The sequence below is a fragment of the Vigna unguiculata genome, chromosome 5, assembly GCF_004118075.2.
Source record: "Vigna unguiculata cultivar IT97K-499-35 chromosome 5, ASM411807v1, whole genome shotgun sequence".
Taxonomy (NCBI): Eukaryota; Viridiplantae; Streptophyta; class Magnoliopsida; order Fabales; family Fabaceae; genus Vigna; species Vigna unguiculata.
In genome coordinates, this window is record NC_040283.1 from 27896361 (window position 1) to 27912211 (window position 15851).

The window sequence follows — 15851 nt, forward strand, 5'->3', positions numbered from 1 at the left end:
CTTAATAGAAGAGGGAAAAGAGTAGCTGTGATTAGGCATAATAATATTTAATTGAGAATGTACTTTGGTTAAATTTACTATGATTAATCTATAATGTTCTTCCTTTTAATTGTGAATGTAATTTTTTTAGTAGTGACAATGCTAACAAAATTATTGAGAATTTACATTGATTAATTCGAAAATCTAAGACAATAGTTAATTGAAAAATAATCCTTAGATAACCAATGGTGACATTTCTTTTGAAAAATAAGCAGAGGAATAAACTTATTTTCATTATAATTATTTTATTTCTTTTTATCTTTTCAATTATATTTCCTTCTTTTATTATTTTATTATTTAAAATTATCATTTTACCTTTATCTTTTTGTGTTTTTTTATTGTATTTTGCTAACCCTTTTGTTCTATAGATTTTATATGAACTAATTTGTTAGGAAACGATTTTGTGTCCGTTGAGAGATGACTTATGATTCACTTTACCCTTTCTATTTTGTTGTGCATTATCTTAGCAATACTGAAGTTGTTATACTTTAGTAGTATTAATTTGATAGTGTTAGTGACAACGTTATCAAATTTGGCATTGTTGCCAGAGAACACGGTTAGAATTTGTATAATTTTGGTTCTTATTTTATTTTGTTTATCACTAACGTTTTATTTTTCTCTATTTTTTATAACATTTATTTTATTTTATTTAGTTATTTTAATTTAGTAACTTTTTATTTTATTTTATTTTAATCATAATTTTTGTTTACAGATTTCTTTAAAAAATTTGTGAAACTAGTTAGCAAACACTTTGGCTATGGAAAGATAAGGTACTTAAGTTGTCCATTGAGACTCACCTCTCTTTTCTGGAAGTCTACTCAACAAGCTTTCAACTTATTTCTTTTCAGAAAACCTCTTTCGAAAATACAAAATGCTTTTTCATATGAAAATAATCAACAATTTTATTTTCAAGGGAACTATGAGTACTATCCACATCAACGACATGATTCATATGGTTATCAACAACAAATTGTCACATGTACTAGTGTACTTGATATAAGTAGGTTAACTATACGTTAACTAAATAATCTATATCCTAGATCATCCTTTTTTTTTCGAATATGAGGAACAAACATATTCTACGTATCCACCCCAATCATCATATGTTCCATTTGATTCTTAACAGCAAGATCATGACCAAAACTAGTTGTAGCAACCAATGGATCATCCTATAGGGAATTTGTGTTATTAATGGATGGGGTGAGAGAAAAACTAGAGGTCATAGATGAAATGTTGTGAGTTGATCAACAGTGGAAGAATATTGATCAAGAATGGTATTAAAATGATCAAATATAACACAACATGATCGAGGATGCAAGTAACAACAACTTTGTTGAATTACTTCGAGCTAATAATTTCATCCTCCAAGTCCATCTAAGATTTCTTGAAACTGTAAAATTTAGAATACTTTTTCGGGACAAAGAACATATGCTTCTAAAGTTGGCTATTAGAGCATAACAAATGTCTTATTATTTAAGTCAGATAATGAATGACAAAGCTTAGGAGGCCATTTTAAAAAGATTATGAAAATGATGACTAAGCATTACTCTGAAATGAAGCAGATGATGGAGGACATGAACCAGAGTTGCAGAATCAGATAGTCGATGTGAAAGACATCAAATTCAAAGATCAAATTAACAACCACAACAAGAAAGGGGAATATGCAACAAAATGTACTTTGGTTAATAGTGAGAACACCAACAAATAAATTGAGAATTTACATTGATTAATATGAAAATCAAAGACAATAATTAATTGAAAAATAATATTTAGATAGTTATTGGTGAATTCTAATTTCAAAAAGCAATAGAATCAACCTCTTTTCAGTTGGAGAAGGGAAGGGAAGGGAGCAACATCAGTTGACATTGGACAAAAGGAAGGGAGGTAGGAGAGCAAAGTGGAGGAGTGGCAGCGAAAGCAACAACGTGATTCACGTTTGGCAACAAGGAAGAGAGAAGAGTGGAGTAGTGTGGCTCTTACAATGGAGGAGTGATGCAAATGGAAGTTGCAAAGAGTGTTTAATAGTGGGTGGGTGTAGAATGATGGAATGGAAAAGCTTTGGTGGGGATGTAAGAGAATCGAAGTCTATAGTATTATAGGCTTCAATTATTTAAAGAATTGAAGCCTATACTAGTATAAACTTTGGTTATTTTAGAAACAAAGCCTAAAGTTATGCAAAACAATTTCAAAAATTCCACTATGTTTTAAAAGACTTCATTTTTCTTGAAACCGAAATCTATTAGGCACTTTCAAAAGATCTTTTTGCACTAATGCATTTTGAAAATATTTCTTTATCTTTTGTGCCTAGAGATCCGAATGTCAGGCTTGATCTCCTCTCACAACTAGCAAGTAGTAAGCTTTTGAAATATCACAAACATGTCATCCAAGAAACCTAATGTATGCCAAGTGTCTCTATGGATGATGATATGCCTCTAACCAAGGGAACCACAACAAGAACAATGGCTAGGAGGATACAAGAGGAATGGACCTTCAATGCATATACAAGGCTCAAGATGAACTTTACATTGGCAAAGGAAGATGTGAAGACCTAGTCTAGGACTCTTTGTTTGTAATTATTAGAATAGGGTTTATTTTTGGGCCTTGTATTTTGGGCTTTGTAGAATAGGGTTTTTTTTTGGCCATGTATTGGGCCTTGGAGTGTTTTTGGTCTTTGAAGAGAATTGGACCAAAGAAGAGTTGGGCTTGAAATTGGCCCAACAAGAGGGATAGCACATTTATGAGAGGATCTAGATCCTTCTTGCTCCAAGCTTGGTCACCAAGCTTCTCTTATGTGCCTAGAAGCAAGTTCCTTGTGACTTGCTTAGGTGGCAAGTCACACTTGCCTCATGCTCTCTTTTTGGCTCCAAATACCACATTCTAGATCCTTTTTCCCTCAATTTTTCTAGACCACTTGGCTCTCTTTTTCTACTATAAATAGAGAGCTTAGGACCCTTGTATTTTCATTCATGAATTTAGTAGAGAAACTCTGTTGAGATGACTCTAGACTCCTCTCTTTTTGTGAATCAACTTAGGCTAGAGTTCTCCTTCTTTGTTTCCTCTAGCCCCCTTCCTTGAGTGTTGGCCCAACCTCACTTGAGAGCTTCTCCAAACACCATTGTCACTCATTGCTCCTCTCATCTTCTAGCTTCCGCACCTTCATCCTTCTCCATGGAAGCCTCATCAATTCCGCATGGATTCTCCTTGGTTTCCTTACTCTTGAAGATGGAATCATCAATGGAGATTGTCATGCAGGTGCAGGCGGGAAACTCGTGGATGAAGGCATACTCGTATTTATAACATGAAGGGAAAGAGACTGACAATGCATAAGAGGTAGAATAGTGCTGAGAAACTCAATAAGCTACATGGTAATCAAACTCATCATGTAGTATCTAGAGCCTTGGTTGATCAAGCTTGACGTCAAGAGATAAGTTCATCTTCCTTGTGGTTTTTCTTTCAATTTCCGTGTTGTTCATTACTTCCTTTTATTGTCTTGTTGTTTTTCTTCTTTTCACCTCATTGGTTATATGGTTCTTATCATTGTTCCTTTGGAACCATTCAGCCATTGTGCCTAAGAGCTCAACCATGGTGAATTTGTGTGCCTTTTACATTTTCGTTTGAGTTTTGTTCATTTTCTATTTCATCTATTTGAGTCATTTTACTTTTCTCATCCATATGTTTTGTCTAGAGTAATGTGTAGTTCAATTATGTCTTACATTCCTTTGTTTAGCTTTCCATTTTGCTACTATTTTGCTTATGTATTGTTGTTGTTTTTGGTTCATAAATACACCTTCTCTTCTCCTTTGGAGCCTTGGAAATGAACCTTCACATCTAGATAACCTTTGTTATCTTAATGTCTAGTGGGAATTTTCCTCGTGCTAGCTTAATCACCTAAGTTTCATTTTCGTTTCTAGTGTGTTGTGTATGCTTTTAATTTTCACATTTGAGTTCATACTTGTTAATTAGTTCTGGGCAAGTTCTTTAGAGTTAATTTCCATTGTGTTTCCTTGAATTTCATAATCTTCTTTTGATTTCTTTAAGTTTCCTTCTCTTTTGTTTCTATTAAAATGCAAATGATCAAGCATAGTGTGGTGGTGATTCTGATTTGTGGTGGAAACTAGCTATTGTAAGAACTATAAAAAAAAGACAAAAAAAGAGCACAAGCAGAGTACAAGTAAGTGCCAAAAATAATCAAAAGAAAATATCAAAAGAAAGTGACAAAAGAAGTACACTAGAATCATTACCATCACTTGAGTTTGAGAGCATTTTTTTTGTTGCATTTTACTGCTGTTCCAGTTTCTGTTTGTCTGCACACTTTCTGTATTTGTTTTATAAAAAAAAAATTGGCTATTGCAAATCCAGATCTGATTTTTGCCTCTTTTAGCTAAAAATAGACGAAGAAAAGAAAACAAACATCATTGAAAAATGTTGAGAAATGAAAAAAATGATAAATCGCTGAAGTAGAGGCTGAATTTCACATTTTTGGACTGGCAGTGGTTGAAAATTCAAATTCTATGCAGATTTCTAGCTTGTTTTTGGTTGTTTTTAATCCATTCTAGTGTCATTCTTTAGGTAATTCATTTGAGTGCTTAACTTGTTTCTTTGCGTTATTTCTAGTTTGTCTTTCTTTGTTAAATCTTTGAGTATGTTTCATCTATATTCCGCTTAAGTTTAGCTCTTCTTTCATTTAAGCTTTTCATATTTTTCCTTATTGGCTTCTTTGGTTTGGTGTTACATTCTTGGTGGAAGATTTCTTTGGAGGTAACCAAATACTCAAGGTAGCATCCTAGGAGTTGGAAACCAAAGTGGAACTCCAAGCTACAAGTGAAGTTCACAAAGAAGAAAATTCAAAGCAAACACTTGACTGAGACAAAAGAAAAAAGAAAAGAGTGGAGTGAAACACTCTAAGACTTTTAAAGTTTGTGCAAATTTGTGATTGTAGTCATTTGAGTTGTATTTGTTCAAGTTTTCTTTCTTGTATCTCTTTGGACTAATTAAGTGTCTTGGGGGAGCCTTAGGTGTTCTCTCATCTCTTAGTTAGAACCTTCTAAAATAGTAAAAGCGCTTGTAGACGGTGAGTGTGTCTTGCAACATCAAGCCTCACCAAAGTAGGCCGCATAGTTAGACTCCAAATATTTTTTGTTTTTGTTGCTTAATTGTTAGTGTGTGTCTAATTCTATTTTAGAAGTTTTGTGCAATATTCTTTGAATTACTTTGGCAAGGAAAGACTTGGTAAGTAAGCAATCCAAGTGATTCACCTCTTTTTCCTGGAAGATAATTCAAGAAGTTTGTTATTTACTTCCTCTTTAGAATTTCTCAGTTAGCTCTTAGTAATCATGGCTAGTCAACCCTCCCTACATAGTGCAAGTGATTATGAGGATTCAATTCATAGTTTAAAACATGTTTCTCAACAACTCAAATCACTTGAACTATGGAGACAACAAGAGGCAATTTACAAGGTGAAAGATCAATTGGAAAGAGATGGCCAAATTGCTCTCTTGGAGGAACAAATCAAAGCTTTAAAGAAAAGATATGAGAAAATCCAAAATAAGCTAAAAAGTAGGAGTAATTCTATCAAAGGGTCTAGAAGTGGAGCTTCAATATATGGGGAAGAGGAAGGACTAAGATTAGGAGAATATTATCAACAACCTTCCCAGAGAAAAAGAAAAGTCCCTACTCCTAGAGAAGTTAAAGTATACTTGCCTCACTTTCAAGGAAAAGATGGTGTTAGAGCTTATTTGGATTGGGAGATGAAGGTTGAGCAACTCTTTGCTTTCCATCAAGTTAGTGAAGAAAGGTAAGTGTCTCTTGCTACCCTAAGCTTTTAAGGGTATGCTATGTATTAGTGGACTTCTATAGTCCAAGAGAGGCTAAGAAGTAATGGACCTTCAATTGAATATTAGAATGATCTTAAGTCAACCCTTAGGAGGAGACACATTCCCTCATACTACAATAGGGAGCTTATGAACAAGCTCCAAAGACTCTAACAAAGAAATATGTCTGTGGAAGAATATAGACAGAAAATGAAGTTACTTATGATGTGGGTGGGAATAATTGAGGAAGAGTCCATTACCATTTCTAGATTCTTAAATGGCTTAAACCTTGATATACGAGATAGAGTTGAGCTTCCACCTTACCAAGATTTGAATGATTTGGCGCAAATATGCATTAAGGTAGAACAACAAAATTTGAGAAAATCTTTTTCAAAAAGAAATCAAGCTCAAACTAACTCTTATGTTAAAAAGGATTTTAAGAAAGAAGAGAAAAAGGAGGAGCCACCTAGGAATCTAGGAAAAGATAAAGAGGGGAGTGCATCATCACACACTCGCACAAGTGAAATCAAATGTCTTGGTAGAGGTCACATAGCATCTCAATGCCCCACCAAAAAGACCATGATTCTTAGGGGTGTTGATAGATATAGTAGCCATGATGAAAATGAAAGTGAGAGTGGAAGTGAGGAATCCGATGAGTCTAATATAGAAGATGCTCACCTTTGTGATGGGGACCTTTTAATGGTTAGAAGGATCCTCAACAATCAACCTAGTCCACAAGCACTAACACAAAGAGAGAACATATTTCACACAAGGTGTAAAATTTTGGAAAACACTTGTTCTCTAATTGTGGATAGTGGCTCGTGTTGTAACTACTGCAGTACTAGGTTGGTTGACAAGTTGTCTTTGACTGTCTTACCTCATCCAAAACCTTACAAACTTCATTGGCTTAATGAAGATGGGGATTTGGCAGTCAATCATCAAGTAAAGGTCAAGTTTTCCATAGGGAAATATGAAGATAGTGTGGTATGTGATATAGTACCTATGGAAGCTTGTCATATCTTATTGGGGAGACCTTGGCAATTTGATAAGAAAACCATGCACAATGGTCTCACCAACGAGATTACCTTTACTCACAAGGCTAAAAAGTTTGTTCTTCATCCTCTTTTGCCATCACAAGTGGCTGAGGATCAACTTCAAATGAAGAACAAAAGAGAAAAAGAGAAAGATGAGGACAAAAAGAAGTCCTCAAAAAGTCCAAAAGCTAAATAAAGATGAATCTGAGGCGGGAGAGATTGGTGTTCCGTCTCCCAAGGTCATTCAAAATGAAAACATTTTAACCATGAAATCTTTAAATCAAGTTCTCAATATTGAACAACCTTCATGCCTCCTGTTGTGTAAAGGAACACTCACATGTACTGCCACATCTCTTAAGCTTAAGAATCTACCTCCTAAAATTGAAAATCTTTTGAAAGAGTTTGAGGATATATTCCCTAAAGAAGGGATTGTTGGGCTTCCTCCCTTTAGAGGAATTGAACATCAAATAGATTTAGTGCCTGGGGCTAGTCTACCAAATAGACCAGCCTATAGGACAAATCCTCAAGAAACAAAGGAGATAGAGTCTTAAGTCCAAGAGTTATTGGAGAAGGGTTGGGTTCAAAAGAGCCATAGCCCTTGTGATGTGCCTGTTTTCTTAGTACCTAAAAAGGATGGTAAATGGAGAATGTGTTTTGATTGTATAGCCATAAATAACATCACCATTAAATATAGGCATCATATTCCTAGGCTTGATGAATTGCATGGGTCCCTCGTGTTTTCTAAAATTGATCTAAAGAGTGGTTATCACGAAATAAGAATAAAAGAAGGTGATGAGTGGAAAACCGCTTTTAAGACCAAATTTGGATTATATGAGTGGTTAGTGATGCCCTTTGGGCTTACTAATGCACCTAACACATTCATGAGGCTAATGAATCACGTTCTTACAGAGTGCATAGAAAAGTTTGTGGTTGTCTACTTTAATGACATTTAGATCTATAGCAAGAGCTTACATGAGCACATAGACCATCTAAGGTTTGTCCTTACCATCCTTAGGGTAAATAGTTTGTTTGCAAATAAAGAGAACTGCACTTTTTGTGTAGATAGTATTATTTTCTTAGGTTTTGTAGTAAATAAAAATGGGGTCCATGTTGACCCTACAAAAATAAAGGCCATCGAAGAATGGCCTACTCCTAAAAATGTTGGAGAGGTTAGGAGCTTCCATGGTTTGGCAAGCTTTTATAGGAGGTATGTTCCTAACTTCTCTACTTTGGCTTCACCCCTCAATGAACTTGTCAAGAAAGATGTATCTTTTAATTAGGGTGAAAAACAAGAGTCTGTTTTTCAGCAACTCAAGGAAAAGCTCACCAATGCACCCATTCTAGCTTTACCAAACTTTTCAAAAACTTTTGAGCTAGAGTGTGATGCATCCGGTGTAGCAATAGGTGTTGTGTTGTTGCAAGGTGGTCACCCAATTGCTTATTTCAGTGAAAAACTTCATGGTGCCTCCCTCAACTATCCCACCTATGATAAGGAATTGTATGCCTTAGTCAGGGCCCTTCAAACTTGGGAACACTACCTTGTGTCCAAAGAGTTTGTCATTCATAGTGACCATGAGTCGCTAAAATATTTGAAGGGCCAACACAAGTTGAATAAAAGAAATGCTAAGTGGATGGAATTCTTGGAACAATTTCCTTATGAAAGTACAAGAAGGGCAAAAGTAATGTGGTGGCTGATGCCTTGTCTAGAAGGCACACTTTGTTTTCAAAATTAAGAGCCCAAATTCTTGGATTTGATCACATTCCAGAAATGTATAATCAAGATTCTAAGTTTTCGTCTACTTATGCTGAATGTATGGAAAGACCTCAAGGAGGTTTATATGTGAATGAGGGGTATTTGTTTAAAGAAGGAAAAATTTGTATTCCCCAAGGTTCACAAAGAAAACTCCTTGTTCAAGAAACACATGAAGGGGGATTAATGGGTCATTTTGGGGTAGAAAAAACCCTAGGTCTTTTAAAAGAGAAATTCTTTTGGCCCCATATGAGGAAGGATGTCCAAAGGCATTGTAATAGATGTATTTCATGCTTACAATCTAAGTCTAAAGCAATGCCTCATGGATTATACACCCCCTTGCCCGTTGCTTCAGCCCCTTGGGAAGATATAAGTATGGATTTTATCTTAGGACTCCCAAGCACACAAAGGGGTTTTGATTCCATTTTTGTGGTGGTAGATCGTTTTAGCAAAATGACACACTTTATACCCTGCCACAAAGTGGATGATGCTAGCAACATTGCTTCTGAGATTTGATTCCATTTTTCTTTAGAGATGTGGTCAAGCTTCATGGTATACCCCGCACCATAGTTTCTGATAGAGATACTAAGTTCCTTAGCCATTTTTGGAAAACTCTTTGGTCAAGGCTAGGAACTAAACTTAATTTCTCTACTTCATGTCACCCACAATTTGATGGGCCAACTAAAGTTGTTAATAGATCTCTGTCTACTATGCTAAGGGCAATTTTGAAAGGAAACCACAAATCTTGGGATGATTACCTTTCCCATATTGAGTTTGCCTACAATAGAGTAGTTCATAGGACTAATAAGATCTCTCCATTTGAAGTTGTTTATGGCTTTAATCCTCTCATTCCTATGGATTTGTTACCACTTCCTACATCTTTTGATTTCATTCATAAAGAAGGGGTGGCAAAATCTGATTTTGTTAAGAAAATGCATGAGAGGATTAAAAGACAAATCCAACAACAAATCGAGAGGTATGCTAAGTACAACAATCAGGGGAAGAGGGAAATGATTTTTGAAGAAGGGGATTGGGTGTGACTACACCTTAGAAAAGATAGATTTCCTAAGAAAAGGAAGTCTAAACTTAGCCTTCGAGGTGATGGTCCCTTTAAAGTGCTGAAAAGAGTCAATGATAATGCATATAGGCTAGAGTTGCCTAAGGAATATGATGTACATGCCACCTTTAATGTTGCTGACTTAATACCTTTTGCAGGTGGTATAGATGATGAGGCATAAATTTAAGATTTAAGGATAAATCCTTCTCAAGAGGGAGGGGATATTGAGATGCCTCTAACCAAAGGACCCACAACAAGAGCAATGGCTAGGAGGATACAAGAGGAATGGGCCTCCAATGCACATACAAGGCCCAAGATGAACTTTACATGGGCTAAGGAAGATGTGAAGACCTAGCCTAGGACTCTTTGTTTGTAAATATTAGAATAGGGTTTATTTTTGGGCCTTGTATTTTGGCTTTGTATAATAGGGTTTTTGTTTGGGCCATGTATTGGGCCTTGGAGGGTTTTTGGGCTTTGAAGAGAATTGGACCAAAGAAGAGTTGGGCTTGAAATTGGCCCAACAAGAGGGAGAACGCATTTGTGAGAGGATCTAGATCCTTCTTGCTCCAAGCTTGGTCACCAAGCTTCTTTTATGCGCCTAGAAGCAAGTTCCTTGTGACTTGCTTAGGTGGCAAGTCACACTTGTCTCATGCTCTCTTTTTGGCTCCAAATACCACATTCTAGATCCTTTTTCCCTCGATTTTTCTAGACCACTTGGCTCTCCTTTTCTACTATAAATAGAGAGCTTAGGACCCTTGTATTTTCATTCATGAATATAGTAGATTAACTCTTTTGAGATGACTCCAGACTCCTATCTTTTTGTGAATCAACTTAGGCTAGAGTTCTCCTTCTTTGTTTCCTCTAGCCCCCTTCCTTGAGTGTTGGCCCAACCTCACTTGAGAGCTTCTCCAAACACCATTGTCGCTCATTGCTCCTCTCATCTTCTAGCTTCCGCACCTTCATCCTTCTCCATGGAAGCCTCATCAATTTCGCATGGCTTCTCCTTGGTTTCCTTACTCTTGAAAATGGAATCATCAATGGAGGTTGTCATGCAGGTGCAGGCGGGAAACTCGTGGATGAAGGCATACTCATATTTATAACATAAAGGGAAAGAGACTGACAATGCATAAGAGGTAGAATAGTGCGGAGAAACTCAATAAGCTACATGGTAATCTGGCTAGCGTTAAATGTTTAGAAAAAGCGCAAGTTGGTCATACTTGTACAAGTAGAAGTTTGTGGAAGTCTTCTAGGGAGCATGGCTCTATTATTACAAGGGTTTAAGGGTAAGCTTTTATTGGCCGACAGTGCGTGATGATTGTACGAACTTTGTAAAAAGATGTTATTAGTGTCATAAACATTTAGATATTACTACAACTCTTGCTTAGTAATTGTATTCAATAACATCACCATGTTCGTTCCATCAGTGGGGAATTGGTGTTCAGGATCCTGAAAAGGAGACTTGCTTACCAATTTAATTTAAACTCAATCATAACCATATAACTATTGTTTGGAGCACAACTTAAACAAAGATACTAAATAGTATAACCACACAAAATAGATTTATACAGGGAGTACTAGGTATAAGACATTTAAATTATCTTACATTCTTTTGAGAGTCTTACCTCTTGATTCAGTTGAATATTTTGGAGGTTCTATCTATTTTGCTGTTGAAGGAAAGTCCAAACCTAAAATATTACAATACCAAATCAAGTTTAGAGTATCAATAACATCAAGAGACTATAATAAGCACTATAGCCAAATTCACCTTAAAATAAAAATCAAATAAATTATATACATAAAAATAATTTAAGAGCCAAATACCTTTCAAATTGAAAGTGTTTCACAGAGTCTTGACAACAACAGACATAAAAGTATCAAACTTAGAAAAGATAAAATCTAAATCGGGCTCCTTTAAAATTATTACTTCAAATAAACATGTAGATAAAAAATATTATTATGCACAAACTCCGAACTAAATTAAAAATAAAAATTTAAGCATGTTATTGAAAGTATTTCATATACAAAATCAATTTATATTAGAGCACTTATCATACATAACCTCAAGTGCAAAGTAATTATAGTGGACAATAATCGTTATTAAAAAAGCACATATTTCTTCCCAATTCTTTTAATTTTTTTTTCTTTGGAAATAATTCTAAATTTGGTTATGAATAAGAATTTGTAAGAAATTGTTATTAATTTTTTTTTTTTGAAAAATGTTATGCACAAAATATTTTTTATAGAAATTTTTTTAAAAAATACTTGCAATTTTATATCTGGAAACCATTCTGTTCTCAAATAATGATTAGAATTTCCATGGTACTACTACTTAGAATAATACACCTACTAAAGTAAATTCTGAACTCTCTAGGAGTGCGTATTATGTTGCTTCTAAAGTGTTGGGGTTATATTGTTAATTCGACTCTTTGGTGTCCTTTCCTTGTGTAAATTTTACTAATTTCATATATTTTATTAAGATTTTCCTTTTGTGAGTTAGATTGTCTCGCATTACAATTTGAGCTTGAGTTTTGCTATGATTGAATGAACATTGATGCATATTTTATGACTATGTTAGATTTTGAATATTGGATGGTTGTTCATTTGTTTTTTTTTTTTGTCCAGTTTTAAAGGTTTTGATATTAGCTCATTTTTTTTAGTATGGAGGTTTCCTTTCCTTTTCCATTATTTGTTGATACCTCATGACATAGTTGTGTATGCGCCTTTCCATCTTGGATGATATTCTTTGTGGACATATTGATGTTGCGTCAACCTTCCATTTCAAGTAGTGCCAAATATTTGGTCAAGAACATGTTACGAGTTGATCCCAAATAAAATGCTCTCAACAATTGAAGTCCTGGGTAAGTTTAACTTTCCTATTCAATTGGAGTTGTAGCCACATATTTTGTTGATTTCTATTCAGCGAATAGGTGTAATACAAACAAATGTAAGATGCAATGATTGTCAACGTCAAATGTAAGATACAAACATTAGGAGATCTATAATTGGTTACATCATGTACATTGGTAAGTCTCCTATTTGTTGGTAGTCCATGAAGAACCAAACAATATCCAAAAGGTATGCAATCCAATGGCTCCACCATGTTATCCAAGATCTCAGGGTTCACCATCAATAACCTTCACTTTTATAATATGACAACCTTTCTACTATACAAATTCCATCAATCAAGTATTTTGTGGGAGGACCAAGCATATAGAGATAGATTGCCACTTGATTAGAGAGAAAGTTAAACAAGGTCTCATTAAGCTCCTTACCATCAATAAGTTGATATACTAACAAAGGCTTTCTCTCTAGCTCTTTTCGACACCCTTATATCCAAGTTGGGGCTTCTTGACATCTACTCCCAGCTTAAGGAATTCTTCTTGAAATTTACATCTTCATGTTCCTAACTCACACACTCAAGAGTTTTCTTTTATACATCAACTTCATTTTTCATATGAGATTTAGGTTTATTAAGAATTGCACTACCAAAATTCTATGACATTCTCAATTGTTCCTTAAGGAGTACCATACCAAAATTTTTCTTTCCTACTGTTGTTATTATCATCATTTAAAGCCCAATATTTTGTTTTTCGTTAGGTGAGGTTGGAAGCATAGACTGATTATTGTAGGTTATGTGAACAACCACATGTTTGTGTGTCCTTCTAAAGTTTTGTTATTGTTGTAATAAAATTAGTACTATTTCTATGTATTTTGAACAAGTATTAAATGATTTTCTTGGCATAATTCAGAAATGTTTTATTTCATTTGAGATTCAAGGTTACCAAGGTGTTTATAACCCTAAAAAGGTATTATGATTCTAAATTGGTGTCAAGCTTTTTATTTTTTCTTGGAAGGAAGGCTTACTTTTTTTAACTTTTTTGAAGATTTATGGCGCTACAATTTGAGGGTTGTCCCAAGCTAATGGATCACTGCTAGTGAAATTTCCACTTTCAGATGCACAAGCTACAATTTTCTTAAAGACAGGTTCCATCTCTATGCTTACTCTTAATTCAAAAGCTACTGAAGTGGGCAAATCATCCATCATAAGTCTGGCCATAGTTAGGTACAAGTAGAAACCATTCAGTTCTCAAAGAATGATTAGAATTTTCATGGTACTACTGCTCTGAATAATGCACATGTTAAAGTAAATTCTGAACTCTCTAGGAGTGCGTATTATGTTGCTTCTAAAGTGTTGGGGTTATATTGTTAATTCGACTCTTCGGTGTGCTTCCCTTGTGTAAGTTTAACCAATTTCATATATTTTTTTAAGATTTTCCTTTTGTGATTTAGATTGTCTTGCATTATAATTTAAGCTTGCATTTTGCTAACATTGATGCACATTTTATGACTATGTTAGATTTTGAAAATTGGATGGTTGTTCATTTGTTTTTTTTTTTGTTTAGATTTAAAGGTTTTGATATTAGCTGATTGTTTTTTAAGTATGGAGGTTTCCTTTCCTTTTACATTATTTGTTGATACCTCATGACATAATTGTGTATGTGCCTTTCCATCTTGGATGATATTCTTTGTGGACATATTGATGTTGCATCAGCCTTCCATTTCAAGTAATGCCGAAGATTTGGTCAAGAACATGTTACAAGTTTATCCCAAATAAAATGCTCTCAACAATTGAAGTCCTGGGTAAGTTTAACTTTCCTATTCAATTGGAGTTGTAGCCATATATTTTGTTGATTTCTATTCAACGCACAGGTGTAATACAAACAAATGTCAGATGTAATGATTGTAATGCTATACATGGTTTTACGGTCATTGAAGTTGATATATTTTTATTGAGCAAAGTATAATGTTATTCTTATATAATAAATTAAATTGAACTCCAAATACAACAAAAACCACATACAAATAGAACTCACACGAATTTTGATCTATTAAATAACCGTAGAAAGAGGAAATGGATAATGAATGAGAATGACTAGTGGTTGTTGTCGGTCCAGAATTGCTTTTGAAGGTAATCAATTATGCTCTTGTCGACTTGGAAAGCTTTGGTAAGAACTTGAGAAGAAATAGATGGAGTAGACTTAAACAAAGCATTGGCAATAATGATAGTTCCTGGATTTTGACTGCTGAGAGCAGCGATGGCAACTGCATTGCCATAACCGACATTCAGTTGGAAATGAATGAGACCAATTGGGAAGACAAAGACATCACCCTTGTTCAAGACTTTGGTAAAGAGACGGTTTCCATCTTGATTGGAACTCACAAATCCAACATAAAGACTTCCCTCAACAACAATAAGGATCTCTGTGCCGCGAGGGTGAGTGTGGGGAGCGTTTAAACCCTTTGGTGCAAAATCTATACGAGCCATCGATATGCCAAGTGTGTTGAATCCTGGCAGCTGATCCACAAACACTTGACTCACTTGTGCACCAAGTGGGTTCGATGTATTACCAGCTTCCACGTGTCTGAAAAAATCTTGTGCTTTCACTACTTTTGGGTCTTTGCAAAGTTTTCCGTTCACAAATACTATAACCATAAATAGTGCAAAATCAATCTCTAATCGTAATAATCTTAGAATCATGTTCATGTAAATAATTTATTTCTATATACGTACCAGCATTCTTGGTATCATTCAAAGCTACACAAAAATCTTGCAGAGGACTTGGATCATAGGCAGAGGCAATGGACGACGTGAAAGCCAAGATGGCCACAAGGAAATACACACCTTTCATTTTTCTTTTGCACTCTTTTTCTCTATGATTTTGGCTAATTGATCTTTGGTATTTATAAGGATGAACCCTTTGTTTAACTTGTTATTCATCTTTACCTAGAGTTAATTATTTATTAGGTGAAGAACCATTCTTTATTAGTACTTGTTCTTCTGTAATCTTCTTAAATTATAAATTAATGAGAAAGCCATTAGCCACGTCAACGGCAAGTTTAGACTTGTTCTCTTTTTCGAACATAAAATGGTTTCCCACGGCGGGAATACTTTATTTTTTCATCAACAATTTTGGCTTTCGTGGCTTAGGAGCCTTTCAACTTCTCTTTGCTTTTCCTTCCAATGCCTACAATCCAAGGCTAACAACAAGCATTATATTTATATATTAACCGTTTTTGTTTCTTTTTATTTCTCCGAATTTTTTTACCTAAAATTGCTCCCGTATAAACAATTTTATTTTTTAATTTTATTCTTAATAATT

The 15851-nt window shown here is 34.7% G+C and overlaps 1 protein-coding gene across 1 annotated transcript; it reads right to left on the reverse strand.

Moving 5' to 3' along the window:
- Positions 1–14603: 14603 nt before the first annotated feature.
- On the reverse strand, positions 14604–15385 carry LOC114186277 (germin-like protein subfamily 1 member 7). Its single transcript, XM_028074335.1, has 2 exons — positions 15263–15385; positions 14604–15174 (listed from the first exon to the last, which is right to left on the reverse strand). The coding sequence occupies exons 1-2, from the start codon at positions 15378–15380 to the stop codon at positions 14624–14626; spliced, it is 669 nt and encodes a 222-aa protein (XP_027930136.1). The 5' UTR covers positions 15381–15385; the 3' UTR covers positions 14604–14623.
- Positions 15386–15851: the final 466 nt, after the last annotated feature.

Bases quoted from the DNA above. Each gene is read 5' to 3' on its own strand.
- LOC114186277 (XM_028074335.1), bottom strand. From the start codon at position 15,380: ATGAAAGGTGTGTATTTCCTTGTGGCCATCTTGGCTTTCACGTCGTCC. The intron at 15,175-15,262 runs GTACGTATATAG...TTATGGTTATAG, and splicing joins GAATGATACCAAGAATGCTG to TATTTGTGAACGGAAAACTT.